The sequence below is a fragment of the Triturus cristatus genome, chromosome 8, assembly GCF_964204655.1.
Source record: "Triturus cristatus chromosome 8, aTriCri1.1, whole genome shotgun sequence".
Lineage (NCBI taxonomy): Eukaryota > Metazoa > Chordata > Amphibia > Caudata > Salamandridae > Triturus > Triturus cristatus.
Genome location: NC_140591.1, coordinates 189,155,871 through 189,174,148, shown reverse-complemented (window position 1 = coordinate 189,174,148; position 18,278 = coordinate 189,155,871). Strand labels below are relative to the sequence as shown.

At 44.7% G+C, this 18,278-nt stretch overlaps 1 protein-coding gene across 1 annotated transcript in view; it reads left to right on the top strand.

The window, feature by feature from the left end:
• The window catches only part of MORC3 (MORC family CW-type zinc finger 3), a 684,179-nt gene that overhangs the window by 124,494 nt on the left and 541,407 nt on the right, over positions 1-18,278 (top strand). Inside the window, exon 3 of the mRNA XM_085621291.1 lies at positions 10,630-10,762. Coding sequence (XP_085477417.1) covers positions 10,630-10,762 — 133 coding nt within the window. The remainder of the gene's footprint in view (positions 1-10,629; positions 10,763-18,278) is intronic.

The window sequence follows — 18,278 nt, the reverse complement described above, 5'->3', positions numbered from 1 at the left end:
TATTCCCTCTGTCTGATATTCAAGACTTTGTTACCTCCCCTGGAATGTTTGTCAATCTGTTCCAAGATGATGAAACTCATCTCCCTGGTATTGGAGAAATGTTGTTCCCTGAAGTGGCGTGCTACAGGGTATTTGGGGTCGAAATTGGTGATAGCTCTGCTGTGCTCCAGATTACGTACCATAGTTTGCAGGTGCACTTCTGGGAAATATATATATATATATATATATATATTTATATATTTATATATATATATATATATATAATTATATATATATATATATATATTATATATATATATATATATTTTGCTGGTGCAGTACATGGCTGATGACGCGTTTCGCCCACTGGCAGGGCTTGATCAAATGACGAGCATGGAGTTTGTCATTGTTTTTATACACCTTGTACCATATATATAGATCACGTGACACTATGTGAAAATGGGAAAAAGACTCCACTGAATTATAAAGTGCAACAAGCATTGTAGTCGTTTGTACGGTGCAAAATGCTAATAAATGGATATTTTTAAAACGTATAAAAGGTTCATATTAGATCATACATACGTTTAAAAAAAAGTATTATACAGTCATCATGTTACTGGCTAAAAACAGTGTGATTATCACATCATCTCCCTGTGCAAACTAGCACAACTCTATTGGGGACAACATTTGTTTAAGATTTGGAATAAAGTGCTATGTGCATTGCAATAACTAATACATAGTGTAAAGTTATACAAATCTTGAACATACAGCCATAATTCTGATACTTCGTAGTTCCAATACTTAAATGTTAAACATCTTCCCACTTGTGCCTTTTCAGAATATACTTATTAACCCGTAAAAGGGATTCTCAAATGATTCCATTGGCTAGTAGTATAGACCTGCGTGATTGTATATCAATCACTTGGCGCGTGAGCTGTTTCCATTCTGATGTAATCCAGTACACACAACCTTAAGACAAATTTATATAAAGGCTACCATTTGAAGCATTCTGACCTTTATAAAACCTACCCAAATAATACGAGTCTCAGTGGATGTCTGAAAGTGCAGTAACGCATTGAAAAAGTGCTAGTGCTTCTAGTGAAAGTATAATTGATTAATAAAGTGCAATTAAAAACAAACTTGAAACGGTTTCTGGCATTCTAATTAAATATAGGAATTTAACACACTGAAATCCATTTTATTGAGTGTGTATTTGCAGAAGCTGGGGAAGCAAGATAATGGTTCAGTGGAGATGCTCAGACACTGAAGTGGATACAATATAAATGAATAAATTCATGACTAGAGACTAGTTCACTTCTAGTTAAAAATAAACTTGAATAATGCTAAAATCTCATAAATAGATATATACCTTTAAGAACAGTAATAAAGAATCCGATATAAATCTGCAAGGTCAAGTGTAACACCCCTGGCGGAGGGCGGAGGCTGTTGTGGATTTGTATTGCGCTGTTGATACGAAAATAATAAAAAATGTTTCAAAAAAAAAAAAAGGATCCGATATAAATTCATGTATATTTAAAAAGTTATAGGTAGTTGTACAGTTCCGCCCCATTGTTTAATCCATTTGGGTTGCATTGTTCGCAGTCATGACATACCTAGTATTAACCAATTGTCTTAAAGCGCGACATTTTCATTTTGACTACATCCCTATTATGAAATAATATAAAGTGTATGGATATGACTGAGTAGGCAAATTTTGTTATCTTAAATTTGCAAAGCCGAATTAAAGATGTGCAAAACCATATTACGACAACAAAATGTTGCGCTTTAAGACAATTGGTTAATACTAGGTATGTCATGATTGGAACAATGCAATAATAGCTGCGCCATTTTTTTGCTATTTTTACTACTTTTATTATTGTGAGCGCAAATTCTTTGTTAGTTAGTAATCATCTAAGCATGAATTGCTTTTTGTGTAGTAGAAGCTCCATAAACAAATTGTAATGTAGGTTTGTTTAAAAACTACTAGTCTGTCTTCTTATGCACTAAGGTTGTAGTTTCACGAATGACGATTCACGCACTGCATTTAAAATGGCTGAAAAACGTTATTCGTTTGTTGGTGAGCAAGCCTGCAGGTCTGGCGAAACGCGCCAGACAGCTGTCAAATAAAACTATTATTTTGTCAAGAACATGGCTTCGTCATCCTTGAAGTAAGGAATTGTTGCTGTCTGTTATTGGACCTTGCTTGAGTGGTCCACTCGGCGAAGCGCCCTCTGTTCAGGAGCAGCAGCGGGCAAACACAAGCAGCAGGAAAAGATATATATATATATATATATATAAAAAAACCATAGGTTTCACACACGTTATAGTTAGGAATTAGCATTTAAAAAACCTTGCAAATTCACTGAAAAAACCATAGGTTTTACACATGTTATAGTTAGCTGGACATTTTACTGATAAAAAACCATTGAAATTCCCCCGTTATAGTTAGTGCAGGCAACTATAACTCACGCGACCGCAATCCTCTGCTGATGCTAATACTGTATTTAGACACTTATTTGCCCATGTCTTCTTCCATTAAATTTTAGCTATACATATATTGCAAATATTTTTTTTTCATAAAGACACATATGTCATCAGCAGAGGATTGCGGTCGCGTGAGTTATAGTTGCCTGCACTAACTATAACGGGGGAATTTCAATGGTTTTTTTATCAGTAAAATGTCCAGCTAACTATAACATGTGTAAAACCTATGGTTTTTTCAGTGAATTTGCAATGTTTTTTAAATGCTAATTCCTAACTAGAACGTGTGTGAAACCTATGGTTTTTTCAGTGAATTTGTACGTTTTTTTAAATGCTAAGTTACTTTACGCCGTTCGTGGCGTGCGCGCCCACTTAACGCAGTTCGTTCCGTGCGTGCACGGTGTGCTTCGCGCACTGTGCGCGCACAGTGAGCACGCGGTGCGCTTCGCGCACCACGCGCCCACTTTACGCAGTTAGTGCCGTGCACGCACGGTGGGCACGCGGTGCGCGTAGCGCACCGCGTGCCCACGTTACGCTGGATGGCCATGTACGCACGATGCGCTTCGCGCATCGTCCGCACACGGAGGACATATTATGCGCTTCGTTGTGAAAGGTAATCTATTAATTGTTCCTTGTTGGTCTGATTCCATGCACAATAAGTTGCCCTGCGGGCACCTTTTGCACACGGGGGTGGGAAAGTGTGGATAGTGTATTTTTTATATTAAATTTTTACCGTACGCGTACGGTAAGCGTAATCGGCGTTTTTTCGAAAAAAATTCAAATTGAATTTTTTTGCCTTGGGGGTTCTATTAGGAAACCTTGATCAAGGCTAGGTGGTTAGGAGCTGTCTAACATGCCCCTTTACATGTTTTCAACCTTTGTTTTTCCTCCCCCCCTCAGAGTGCGAGAGAGAAAATGGCGGCCGACGCTTCCTGGTTTCTACCGATTCGAATGTTTACTAAGCTGTAACAGCCAATCAGAATCGCGCTCGCGCACGGCACCGTACGCGTACGGTAAGCTTACCGTAAGCGCACGGTAAGCGCACCGTAAGCTGCCACAGATATATATATATTGATTTAAATGCTATTTTCTCAGGATCTACTGAACAGATTTACACCAGACCTACAAAAGGCACTTCCTTGACCTGTAGACTACCTCTCTGCCAAATTTCAAGTAACTCTGTTCAGCCGTTCGGGCTGTAGCTGTGTCTAAAGGTCCTATGGAAAAATGCATGGGAAAAACGCGTTTTGGGACCCCCCTTTATTCTCAGCCCCTGCTTGACGAATCCCCCCGAGACTTTCAGGGTAGGAGCGGAGCGTAGCGCCCCATTAGTTTTGAAAATTTCGCGAGGATTCGTCGACCGGCGCCAAAGTTATTCCAAATAGAATGTTGCGGTTTTCCTATGGAAACAGGGTCCTAACTATAACTACCTACTGGCGACCGCCAGTAGGTAATATATATATATATATATATATATATATATATATATATATATATATATATATATATATATATATATATATATATATACATACACACACCACACACCCACCACACACACCATCCCCCATGTAAATTATAATTAAGCTCACATTACATTTGTACAAAACCATAGATATTCAGCAGTTATACTTACCTGACCTAACTATAACTTACGCCCCCGCAATGCACTGCTTATAACCTCACATATGACATCACTCATGACAGGGTCAGTGACATCACTGATGGGATCTCAATTGACATCACTCATGACCCCATCTAGTGATTGAGTGTTTTCTAAAAGTTGGTTGACTGGATACACACTACAGAGAGGAGTTGACCGGCTACATGCTGAGAGGAGCTACACCCTGCAGGTGGACGGTACTCGTGGCTTGCTGTTTGCCGAAGGAGAGATGAGACTGGGAGAAGAGGCTCGGACTGGCGAGAGCATGCCGTAGCAGGCCTGAGGGCAGCAGCTTGAGGGATCCACGGTCGGTTCCTGGTGCCGGTGGGGGTCCACGGTGACGTCCTCACGCCGAGGAGGATCAGTAGTGGGCCAGAGCGGCTGCTGGAGTAAAGCCGTAGGCAATGTCAGGCCAGTGGATTTGCGGTGGTGGAGTTGGCGCGTGGGAGGGTTTTCTTTGCCTTGGCTCCCTTCCCCGCTGCACATGAGAACCTGCAATTGAGGCGAGCCGAACAGTCAAGCTGAGTAGTGCTCGAGCTGAGTAGTGCTCAAGCTGAGTAGCGGTTCCCTGTAATTCCTCGTGCCCCTCAGGAGGGTGCAACATGGAGGTGACGTGGAGATCATAGGTGACAACCAGTGGGAACCAGTGATAGCCAATGGCAGCTTACATTAAAATGTAGGGGGCACATTAGGTGATTACAGTGCTGGGAGCCCTGGTTGTAGAGGCGGCCATTCTGATGAGGTGGTGCAGCTTGAGCTCTCTGGCTCCACCTGAATTCCCCCTCCTGTTTTCTCCTTTGTGTTTCATCAGGACCAGCAGAACTGATAGAACTGACAACCTTATTCAATTATATACGGGAATTGCTTGGGACTAATGCCCTCAACAGGGCCCTGAGGAAAATCTGACGTTAACCTTTTTTTTTTAACCTGATAATTCGCCTCGTAATTTGTGAAAATAACTAGGTCCACTCTGGTGGAGCGTGTGCTGAGGTCCAGAGGAAAAGGGAGTGGAAGCATAAATGGAAGTGGAAGCAGAGTTCACTGTTTCAACCAGCGGAGAGTGGGAAAAAAGTGCAGCAAAAGAGTGCACAGGAGCTGGGTGAAAAACCTCACTGCAAAGGAACCGGTCCCCGGCATTGTAGAAGTTGCTTCCCCTTAGACGTGGCTTTTTCAGATAATTTATCTCCGGACTTTTTGCTTTCTGTCCTCCTATTTTGACCCGGTTTTCATTTGTTTTAGGATTGTGGGCACTTTACCACTGCTGTCCAGTGTTAAAGTGCATATGCTCTCCATGTAAATTGTGTTTATGGATTGGTGTTTCCACGATCGGCTTATTTGATTTACTACTAAGTCCCTAGTACAGTGCAATGTGTGTGCCCAGGGCCTGTAAATCAAATGCTGCTAGTGGGCCTGCAGCACTGATTGTGCCACCCACACGAAGATCTTTTCAAAGGGTTCTCAAACCTTTCACTGCAGTGTCTGCTGTACAGTTTTTAATGTCATGTCGAATAGGCAAGTGCACCCGCTTGCCAGGCCCTAATTTTCCCTTTTATTACATGTGAGTCACCCTTAAGGTAGGCCAAAGATAGCGCTATGGGCAGGGTGCAATGTATGTGAAAGGTAGGGCATGTATTGGTGTGTGTGACATGCCCAGATAGCGAAATACAGTGGATTTCATTTTTCACTATTGAAAGGCTATCTGTCACATAGGATAGAACGAGAGCTACCGTGTAACATCTTAAAAGTATAACTTCCCACTGGGACAAGATAGGGAAGTGGAGCCTGAACTCAAGATTTAAAAATGCATCTTTTAGTAAAGATGATTTTTATGTTGTGTTTCAAAATACCACTTTTAGAAAGTGGGTATTTTCTTGCTGAGCCATCCTATGGGCTTCTGCTTGTTTGTGCATTGTCTGTCTGGCTTTGAAGTGACAGGGGCTGGCATGTGCATTCACTGTAGACAGCCACGGGAGGGGGGGAGGTTGAGATGTGTCCTGCCTTGAGTCAGGGCTGGGCTGAATAGACCTGGGCTGCATTTAGAATAGTGGGAGGAGTTTCACTAGCACTGGAAAAGGCCTGGTCTGCATTTAGAGTGGTGGAAGGAGATTTCCCTTGCATCGGATGTCCCCTTGCACAATGCTGTCCCCACATCCTGCCCAGAAGCTGGGCCAGAGAGAACAGAACTGGTTTGGCCTGAGCTAAGAGACCTTTGCCACAAGAGAACAAACGAAAATGTGGTATAAATATTTGGGCCCAGACCCCAGAAAATTAGGATTACTGCTGGACTAGGAAACCTGCTAGGGAAAAGAGATGGAAGAGCTGCCAGGAATAGTACTGCCCCTTTGCTCTGTGTTTTGCTGGGTTGGCCTGCAGTTGCTGCTTCTGTCATGGGCACGGAAAGGACTAGACTGTTCTTTGTGCATTCAAAGTATCTCCAAGAGCTTGATGTAGAGCTTGCCTCCTGTTGGAAGCCTCGGGGGAATCAATGACTTCAATACCTTCTAGGTACTGGCTTTTGGAACTGGGCGTTTCAGCTGCCACAGAGGAAAAAGGTAGCCCAACGCCGTCAATAACGCTGCTGCCTGCTCCGTGACCTGAATACACCGCAGAGGGCACCACCACACTTCGCACCACAGCCCTGGTCTCACCGACGACGACACCGAGCCATTTCTTGCAACGTGACCTGTGGGCACCGCACTTTTCACCCGCTTCGCTTCACGATACCGCCTTGGTATCACCGACGACGCCACAACACTGTCTCCGATGCACCTTGACCTGTGGAGAACACAGAGCACCGCCCGCTTCACACCAAAGCCCTGGTCTCACCGATGATGCTCCAAGCTGACATCGATGCCGCTGCTTGCACTGTAGTTCAAGGGCACTGCTCGTAGGTTACTCGACACCCCATCCCACACCTCAGCCTTGGCCCACCAATGCCAGCGACATCGACTCCAGATCGTCAGCCAACGCTGCTGCCTGCACTGCAACCTGTGGGCCTCTCACAACATACTGTCCCATCTTGCTCCGCAGTCTTGGGTCTACCAAGGACAGCGCTTCAGCAACGACCGCGCCACTGCTTGCTCCGTGATCTAACTATAACTTATGTCCCCTCAATGTTTTGCTTATGACCTCACATATTACATCACTCATGACTTGACATCAGTGATGTCACTAACCATCATCCACTTACCCAACCACACCTCCACTTACCCAACCACACCTCCACTCACCCAACCACACCTCCACTCACCCACCCACACTCCCACACACACTTCCACACCTCCACCCACACCTCCACCCACACCTCCACCCACACCTCCACTCACCCTTACAACCACTCACATACATACTCACAAACCCATACAACTACTGACACACAACCATTCACACATCCATACAGGCACTCATACACCCATACAATCACTCAAATACCCACTCTCATACCCATTCACAAACCCACTCACACAACCACTGATTCACCCACACAGCAACTCACTCACCCATATAGCTACAAACAGAGCTATTCACTCACCCAAACCGCCACTCATATATCCATTCACTCATCCACAAAACCACTTACATACCCATTCACACATCAATACAATCACTCACGCGCCCACTCACTCATCTATACAGCACCCACTCACTTACCCATACACCCAGTCTAGCAGCCACTCACTTATCCTTACAGCCACTCACACACAAACTCGCCCACCCATAGAGCTACACACACTCTCATCCACTCATAGAGCCACTCACACAGCCACCAGTTACTGATACAGCCACTCACACACTGATCCCATTCAGTCACTCACTCACCCATACAGTTACTCACACCCACACAGCCACTCACATACCTATACGGCCACTTAGACACCCACTCCCACACTGATAGTCAGTGTGCCACTCAGATGACGTATATTAGAAACTATATCACTCATTAGTAGCACAAAAAGAATAGTAATTTTACTTATGCAGTAGCTTAGTATATATCTTTAACTCTCAGAAACTTTTACGAAGCACTTCCACTCACTTAATGATGTCATCAGTTAGATCATTTGAGATGTTATCTATGATGTTATCAGTGATGTCACTGACCATGTCATGATTGATGTAATATGTTAGGTTATAAGCAGTGCATTGTGGGGGCATAAGTTGGAGTCAGTTTAGGTAACTATAACTTCTGAATTTCATTGGTTTTGTACGAGTGAAATCTGAGCCTAACTACAACGTCTCTGTAACCTGTTTTTCAGTGTGTGTGCGTGTATATATATATATATGTGTGTGTGCATATATAATAGATATTTATTCAGATTGAGCCTACTTTCGGTGAGCATGGGTGGATGGTCGTAGAACCTCAAAAGCATTTTCGCTTTGTTGTTAATCTCAAATGCCTGAAAGCCCTAGTGACCGTGTAGCTAAGTACCTAATAAACGTGTTTACCTTTATCGCCAAATCGGAGAAAGATCCTTCAACCCATGTTATCTCTGAGGTCTTGTCAGAGTGTACACTATAATTTACCAGATATGGTGATGGTGGCCACGAGGTTGGAAAGTGACATATAGATCTGATGTATAAATGATTAGATCTGCCGGAAGAACAATTCTAATGGCGGATTTTTATGGCAAAAAGATGGAATATTTGAATGGGTATGTAGTTCCTGAACTAGCAGCTTGGGAATGATATCAACTGGATCGAAAAGGGGCTGCCCTCCCTGCCGGCATACTTGGTAAAGTTTTCCTGCTTTCCATGTTTCCCTGTGCTTCTCATACGTGTCTCCTTGATCAGGACAGTGTAGCTTAAATTATCTGATTTGGAGCAAGAAATGTTGGAATGTATTGGCATCTGCCACTGCAATCCTCTGCAGGTATTCTGATGCTTACTATCACCATGGGATCTGTGACACTGCAAGTGTTACGGGACGCTGTGTGACCCGAGGACTGAACGTTACTCAAAAGAAAATGGATTTGATTTAGGTTGGCGCCCTCCATATTTTCTAGTGAGGCGCAACTGAATGGCAGGTTACCAATGTACCTGCTGGTGACTTGGGGATACAAGCAGGCCCTTTGAGTCAGAATGTCAATTCACCCTTTGAGCACAGAAGCGGTCTGAACATGGACCCGTATTCTGTGGTGGTGCCCTCTTTTAAGAGCCAGAGAAAGGGTCTAGGACTAAGGTAGAAAGGCAGCAGGATGTATTGTTTTAGGAAGTATCAGGCGTTCTTAACCTGCCCAAAAACTGCAAAGGCCCAGCTGCTTGAAGCTTGCCGGAGGTGGTCCTCCGCCCCAGGAGCTGGAAGGATGGAGTGTGTGGTGGATTCTGTTCCTATGCTTCACCTGCCTCTTGGAATGCCACATGGATGTCTGTAAAATGTGTTTGGATCGAGTTGAGTTCATTGAAGGGGTGCACATAGAGCAGGAGCAGTTAATGTGTGTCTTACTGATGATTATTATTTTTTGTGTTTTGGATTCACCAGACCTTAATGTCATACGTCTGGTAATCCTTGCTGAATAATGCGTTGATCTGTTAGGCATGAGGTACTCCTGCGCAGACCGTAAGCAGTGTTGTACTATTGTTCATCAGTTCAGTGTTGAACAGTGGAGCACTGTGTCTTTGGTGTGCATGGTAGCTGTGGATTTCCGCTGCGTGTGTTGGATTTGATTAGTGCTCCTTCAAAAGTGACTTAATCTTGCACAAATGCTTGGTACCAATGTGTTATAAGAAGCTTTGGGCGTGCTTATCTCATTGTCCGTTCCGAGTGGAGCAGTTGACGGTTGGTCTATCTGTACTCAGTAACTTATTTGGTTGCTGCCCAGATGAGTGTTTTCACTGGATGCATGAACACATTTCACTGTGTTTTATATGCACATGTGCAGTTCTGACAGACCATCAGTTTGTCGTGACTTTGAAAATCACTTTGCTGTTCCTTTTATATGAGTAGTTTCCAGATATTGGTCGATTTTGGTCGCTCAGTGTATGCCGAAATTATAAACATTACATTTTTTAACCACTGGGAGGGCTCGATGATTTTACAATATCTGTGATGTGTCCCGGTAGCGTCTCTGTCAGTTCAAATTTGACTTTTTGCTTGTCGTGTGGAAAAATCCATAGTAATCCTTCTATCAAAATTTCAGGTGAGTAAAAAATACATCAGTCATCCATTTTCTAAATTTAACATGCCGAACCACAAGTCTGGAATTCGTGTGGATAAACGCATTGTAGTAGTCTTTGGCTAAACATTGAGGAGACACTTTTTACTTCCTGTTGGGAGGTACAAAGGCACCTTAGCTATACTGGAGCTGTCACACCAATATATTTGTTTGCATGATTATTATTGATGTGCGTTTACAATATTTCTCTCTGGATTTTACATTGTGTAATATCTGTTTCTTCATATAAATGAGTGAATTCATAGCAGGAGGTTTACTTTTGGTCACCCATGCTGGGTACCAGTGATTAAAGCTTTCAAGAAACGTAATTATATTAAAAATAACTTTATTTTTCAGATAACGCATATGATCCCGATGTGAATGCCAAACAAATATGGATTGATAAGACGGTCATAAGGCACAATATGTGCATGACCTTCACTGATAACGGAAGTGGCATGAATCAAGATAAATTGCACAAAATGCTTAGGTGAGTATCATGCACTGAATTCAGACCATCTCTCTATCTGCTTTGTGTGTGGGTTACTCGTATAACTAGACCCCATATCAACTATAGGCCCTTTATAAGCATGCAAATGGTGTGAGTCGTATGATCATGTTTAGTACACTTATGGATATTAGGCACTTGCACAGTCCCCAAGAACGTTATTTATTATTTTCTTTATTGGCAAACTATAATATACATATAGATCCACTGGATACATCATGACCGCAGTCCAACTAATACATGTTACTTATGGTAGCGCACGGTAAAGATCTTAAGCTGGAACCTAGCGGGCCTCCAAAGGAAACTGTGCTCACCTGAGTGGAACGCCCTAGTGGAGGCTCATATGATCTGCCTATTTCAGGAGACATGGTCTCTAGAACCGATTTACCGGGTTGGATATGTCACGTACTTTGTCCCAGCCAATCTCCCCAGAAATGGCAAAGGTCGGCCATCTGGAGGCTTGCTCATATGGGTAAATATTGCCCTGAATTGTCGAATAGACCGGAAAAAAAAAAAAAATTCCCCTGATATCTTAGGAATTTCTTTAAGAGGTCCCCATATGGGTCCTACCCTCGATCTGTATAATGTTTACGCTAGAGGTACCAAACTTGGCTCAATGTCCTCGACAGTGTCTTCCCTCGAATGGGAACTTAGGAATAACTCAGCTGTAGCCCAGGTCCTGGTTGCGGGAGACTTTAACTGTACTTATGAGCCTCTCACAGCGGTCGATATTTCTGACCCAGGTGAGGATGATGTTAGATGGGGTATTCCTACCCTAACCATCCCCCCGATTAAAAAATGGTCACGAACAGCGATCCAGCTGAATGCTTTAACGCTAGAGTTTGGCTTAAGAGCTGCCAATGGCCGCACAAATTCTGACCCTATGGGTGCGGTCACATATAATAGAGAGAACCGCACCTCAAGGATTGACTATATCATGCTTGATTTTTTTCTTTGGGGCTTGGTTCAGGATATGATAGTTTTGCCTACTATCGAAAGCGATCATAACTCGCTTTCCTTGTCCCTTAAGAATCCCTGGCCGAATGAAGTGCTCAAACCTTCTTCCAGATCAACAGACACTATTTCTGTCTCCTCTTGCGGGAGACGTCTGAAGTGGAAGATGGTCGCAGGGGATGAAATCAAGCTTAATACTATTAACACAATCCTTATGGCTTCCCAAACCGAACTGGACAACATTGACTTAACTCCTCCCCTCATAGGAAGGACTACATCCATCTTCGAGGGAACTCTTGAGACCATCGGAAATGTTTTCCTTAAAAAAAAGTGTGGGAATAGAAAAAAAATGGCAGCTCAAAATCCTAGGGGCAAGCAGGAGTGGTTCACACCTGCCTGCAGATATGCTAAAACCACTCTGATCCGGGCCATTAAAAGCAAAATTCAAGTAGAGATCCAGGGAGCAAGGAAAAATTATAAGAAAATCCTGGCAAATGCTAGAAAGGAGTGGGACCTAGAGTATTGGTGTACCCTAAAAGAGGCTAGCTCTGGAAAGGACCCTAGACGCTTCTGGGAAACAATCAGAACCAGAAGCAGACCGGATAATGAGCTTATAACGTGTAACATCACCAGCCAGGCGTGGGTCACTCACTTCTCCAAATTATATTCTAACCAAGCCAGTGTTATTGCTTTAACCCCCTCTAATAAAGAACAAGCCTGGTTGCCGGACTGTACCAATCCTGTTGTCCCACTTATGACAGTCGATCAACCCGCTGGCAACCTATGCTTAATTGTACCTCTTATTGCCTGCGGGCCAGAATTGGTAGATTTTGTTTTTTCTACCAAAGAAGTCGAATACGCAATCAGCACCATTAGGCCTCAAAAAGCCGCTGGTCCTGATGGCATTCCTGGGGACTTGCTGCGCTCCGACATTCTGAAATGGGGAAAATTGATCCATACTCTCCTTAATGCTATTAGCAGGGGTGCACCCATTCCCGCATCATGGAAGGGCGCGGAGGTTGTGCCTATCTTTAAGAAAGGGGTTAGGGACGATCCATCCAATTATAGACCCATAAGTTTGCTCGATGTAACCCAAAAGGTGGTTGGCAAGGTCCTGTTGGTCAGACTACTCCAATGGATCGCCGAAAACAGTATCCTTTCCGACCTCCAGGCGGGTTTTAGAGTAGGTACTGGCACAATCGAACAAGCCTTTAGGTTACTGCTTGTATACTGGAAGGTGGTGGTCTTGGCCAAGGGCAGTCTTTATCTCGCTTTTATCGACCTGAAGACTGCCTTTGACCTAGTACCGAGAGCAACCCTTTGGAGAGTGCTCACTGATTTGGAGGTACCGCATTATTTATTATCCCTAATCGTAAGGTTGCATGAAAACACCTTTGCGCAGATTAGATGGGGCTGGGAGGGAGAAAAAACTGACAGAATTCCGGTAGAGAGAGGGGTCCGCCAGGGCTGTGTGCTGGCTCCCACCCTGTTCTCTCTTTATGTTAATGGTGTGGTTGAATACCTGCTGAGAGACCCCTCAGACGAACCATCCCTGGCGGGGAAACGCATTCCCACCCTCCTCTTCGCGGATGATACACTCTTACTCTCCAAATCCCCAATGGGCCTCCAAAAATTATTAAATAACTTTCAGTCTTTTTGTGCAGAAAGGGGCCTAGTAATTAATACGGACAAGACGAAATTTCTCGTGATGAACCCACCAAAGAAACCTGTGCGTCCTCCGAGGTTGAACTCTGTACCCCTAGAGAGGGTGGATGTGTTCGATTATCTCGGCATTCGCCTTACACACAATATGCTCTGGGCCCCCCATTTATGCAAAATGTTTCTAGCACATAAAAGGGTGACAGGGGCACTCCTAAAGGAACAGCGCTCTTGCGCAATTAGACCCATAGCCCCTGTTATGGAAATTTATACAGCAAGGGGAGTCAGCGCTGCTCTTTATGGGGCAGAGCTATGGGGCTCATGTAACTCTAGTGAGTTGGCAAGATCTGAGAGAAAGTTTTGTAGGGCTATTATGTCACTTCCTCAGAGTACTCCCATGACCCCACTGTTGCTTGATTTGGGTTGCCGTCCAATTGATGAGTCGGCGAAATTTCGCCCTTTACTGCTATGGGCTCGGTTGTGGCGTGTCCCGGAATTAGCCAATTACGCCAAAGGCCTCTCTGAAGTCATGTCACTTCCCGGGTGGTATAAGATTAAATGGTTGAAAGATATAAAAACCCTCCTTTGCAATCTAGGACTAAGCTCTGCATGGGAAAGCAGGTCTTCCCCACCGAAAGCTACACTTAAAATCTTATATTGGAACTGGATTGCATCCCAACGGAACTCTAACTGTATATTAGGTAGACTCACGGAGGACTTTCTGAGCTTCAAAGACCTGCCCTTCCGGGAATTATATTTAGATATTATAGAGAGACCATTTGATAGGACCCTTTATTTTAAATTTAGGACCGGGACTCTCCCACTCCATGCTTTTACATCTGGATGGAACCTTCCTGCACAGACGACAACATTTTGTCCCTTCTGTATATCTAGAAGGGAGACTGTAGCACACTTCCTATTTGAATGCCAAGCGTACACGCTCCCAAGAAGTAGATGGCTCAAACACTTATGCCGCTCACTAGGTACTAGGCAGCATGTTGAGGCGCTACGCATTCTAAGGTCTGATTCCCGATCATTGTACGCTTGTGCCCTTTCTAAATTTCTATCTTGGGCATGGCGCATTAGAACTAACAGGCTCAAAATAATTGTTTAATACGTTTTTAAAAAAAAACTTATTTATGATACTTTCCATTTTTATTGTAAAAAATTACTTTTAAGCTAAAATGAATTATTGTTTTTATTGTAATGCTTTTATGATATCTTTTTATCGAAATAAAGCATTTGATTGATTGATTGGTAGCGCAATGCAGAGCAACCGTTTCAACAGTTAACATTTGAACCATTATCATTACGAGTAGTTTGGTAAATCGCATCAAAGCCATAATCCCGACAACGGCAGTGATCTGGTATACACATCTTGTTTTCATATCAACCACGGTTCGACTTCAGCCCCAAGTGTCACACCAACCCTTCAGTAGCCCGAGGCCCGCTATTCACTGCCCATTCTTAGGGCTCATTCTGCCTCAGCTCCACTTGCATCTATAAATTACAGTACCTCTGTTCATTCTCCCTCCGCCTCCCCTGTCTCCTTACCCACGAGACATATTTGATATGGGCCCCAGTAATTCTTAGGGTGGCTTTGAGGGGGAAGTAATTCACTATATGCATCTGACTGCGTGTTGCAGAATACCATGTCTGCATGCCACTCTGCTAAAGTTGGAAATGGGCCTCTAGCCCAACGCATCACCACCCCGCGCCTTGCCAACTGTGGTGCAATGGCCACTAGTTTTCGATCTGTTTTGTACACCCCCTTGTCATAGCCCAGAACGGCTAGGATCAGATCCCTCTCTAGGGAGGAGCCAATAATGGCTTCCAACTCTTGGAATACCGATCCCCAAAACTCAGTCACGCCATGGCAATGTCATGCCACATGTACAAATTCAGCCCCACACTCACAACATCTTGGGCGTTCCAACCTATATTTGAAGAGCCTCTCTGGTGTGTAATATACTCGGTTGACATATACATACTGTATTAGTCTATGTCGTCCATTCAGCGCTACTGTCTTGGTCACAGAGCAACAGTATCTCCAGCTCTCGTCTATGGTCCTACCAAGATCCCTCTGCCACTCCGAACGGGCCTTTGTCATTCCTGGTCTACGTGCCTCCTGCACTAGAGTGTAAAAGTTTGTTACTAATTTAGTAGGAGTTTCTGACTGTATCAAGGAAGACAGCGCTGGCAGGCCTGGAGGCTCTTGCAAGTCGTCCCCTAAGAGATCTCGTAATATATGCCAGACTCTGAAGTACTGAAAGAAGGTGAGGGGTGTCTGTGTCTCTGCTCTATCTTGGTAAGCATCGCAACCCTTTACTTCTCCCCGTCTCCCCCACCCCCTTTGCCGGAATAGGTCTCCCATTGTGCTTATCCCTAGGCTGTGCAGGGTCTTCACCCTGCTTTTCTCCTGACTCAGCTGGAACTAGGTGCACCACTCTACCAAGATGTGCCAGGAATATAGCAGGGAGCCGGAGGGTGCTCTAGCAAATGCCTCCAGGCTTGCACCATGGTATTCAGAGAACCGAATATGCCATAGCACTGCGTTGGGTTGTGAAAAAGCCTTCTGGGAAGGGTATGAGGGCTCGCAGCATCCCTTTCCATATATAGATTGTAGCAAGTCGTGTGGGCCATGGAGCCAATGATATGCTACGGTACTCTGCGATACTCTGTAATATAACTCTAAGTCCGGATCATTTGGACCCCCTCCGTATCCTAGGGTGATTTTCAGCCCAGGCCAACAGGAGCAACAGGGAAAGCCGGGAAAAGAGCGTTATTAATCGGTATTTGTTTTTATTCATTGCTGGCACCAGAGGCATAAAAAGCTGATGTCTGAGCGCACGCGCTCCACCTAGTTTCCTGAGGTGGAAGCCGGGAAAAGCATGTTAGTAATCGGTATTTGTTTTTATTCATTGCTGCTGCTAACAACTTTTAATATTATTAACTTATTGTCTGCTATTTGCACCCGCGTTTTTCACTGTCTGTGGCGCGCTGCTACCTTCATTTTAAGTCGCTCAAAATATTAAAAGGCTGCATTCTTGCACTCACACATTTTCGCTGGCTGTGCTGCCCCGGGAGCCACGCTCTTGGGCACCGGAGGCAGAGACTTGATCTCCTGTCTGGGACAGCCGCCATCTTGGGGGTCACAAGCGGGAGGCGGTCTAGTGGTCATGGCATCAGAGGCATAAAAAGCTGATGTCTGAGCGCAAGTGCGCAGCGTGCGCGCCGCGGGCGCGCCGAAGGCAAGCCCGTCTGCGCCCAATCAAGCCCTAAGCCCAGAAATGCTGCCCGAAGTAGTCTCCCCTCTTTTCTACCTCAACGGTTAGCCTATCCGCCCAAGGCGCTACTAGACTGTAGTACGAAATACGTCTCTCAGTCTGCTACCATGGGAAATTGCCCGGATAAGTTTCCTCTGTTTCTAGATGGACCGATGACTTGCAAGACATGTTCCTTCCGCTGAAATATAAACACCCCGACCGGGAAAATGGGGGACATCGTGGCGGATATAGGCCAACCCACTCCATTGTTTCTGCTCTGTAATGTCAGATTCTTGGTTAAGCACTCCATTGAAATTTGGGACATGATTAACTCCTACTCCCCAGAGGCATGCTTTCTCACAGAAACATGGCTTAACCCCTCTAATCTCCCCCAGGTCAATCTGGCTATTCCTGATGGATATAAGTTTATCCACCTAGATAGACAGGGCAAACAGGGGGGTGGGATTGCAATAGCCTTTAAAGATCACCTAAACGTCCAATGGACTTCCACCCACTGCACGACTAGTCTTGAGCTAGGTCTTTTTAAGCTGACCAGATCTCCATCGGATAGCTGGAATGGGGCGTTGATCTATCGACCCCCGGGGCCAAAGTCCCTTTTTTCAAACGAACTAGCCGAACTGATTGCCCTGCAAGCCCTAGCTTCCAGCAACTTAATTCTGCTGGGAGACTTCAATTTTCATGGTGAAGTTGTGGACAACCCAGATACAAGCAACCTTTTAAACAGCCTTATCCAAATCGGTTTCTCCCTACTCTCAATGGCCCCCACGCATAAGGCGGGCCACGCTCTTGACCTAATCTTCACTAATATTGGGTTTTTGTCAGGGCTCCTACACCTCCCCTTAACATGGTCTGATCACTTCATGGTCCCTTTCTCCTTACGACAAGTGTCCTCCGACCTAGTACCTAGATCAAATACCCACCTATACCAATTTCGCAGACCCTGGAACAACCTATCCTTGGAAGCCTTCGAGGCCAGTTATAATGCGCTTCCTCAGGCAGATACACCAGCAGAGCTAAATGTCTTGGGGCGGTTGAAACCGCTCGACTCCAGACTAATTTCAGTTTTTGATGCCCTAATTCCCGTTAAAAAATTCCGCCCCTCCAAACAGCGACAATCAGCCCCTTGGTATACGGGGGAACTCAGCGCGGAGAAATCCAGGTGTAAAGCTCTAGAGAGATGCTGGAGAACTAGTAAAACCCCCATGGACCGACACACTTATAAACTATCCCTTGCCAAATATCATCAAAACATAAAAATAGCTAGGAAATCTTTCATCTTAAAACAAATTGACCAAGCTACCAACTCGTCAAAATCATTATTCAACATAGTCAAAGACTTTGTCTCCCCCAAAGCCTGCCGACCGCCTCAAACGGAGTCACAGGAACTCTGCGACTCCCCTGCAACCCACTTCGAGGAAAAAATCAACTTAATATATGCCAATTTTCCCTCTCCACCAGCTCTGCCCACTACCCCCCTCAGCAATACTGGAGCAACCAATTTAATGTTTCCTGGCAATCTCAAACACTTTGAGCCTCTCTCTATAACAGAAGTCAACACTTTGCTTTTATCGGCAAAATCGGGCTCTCCTAGTGATACG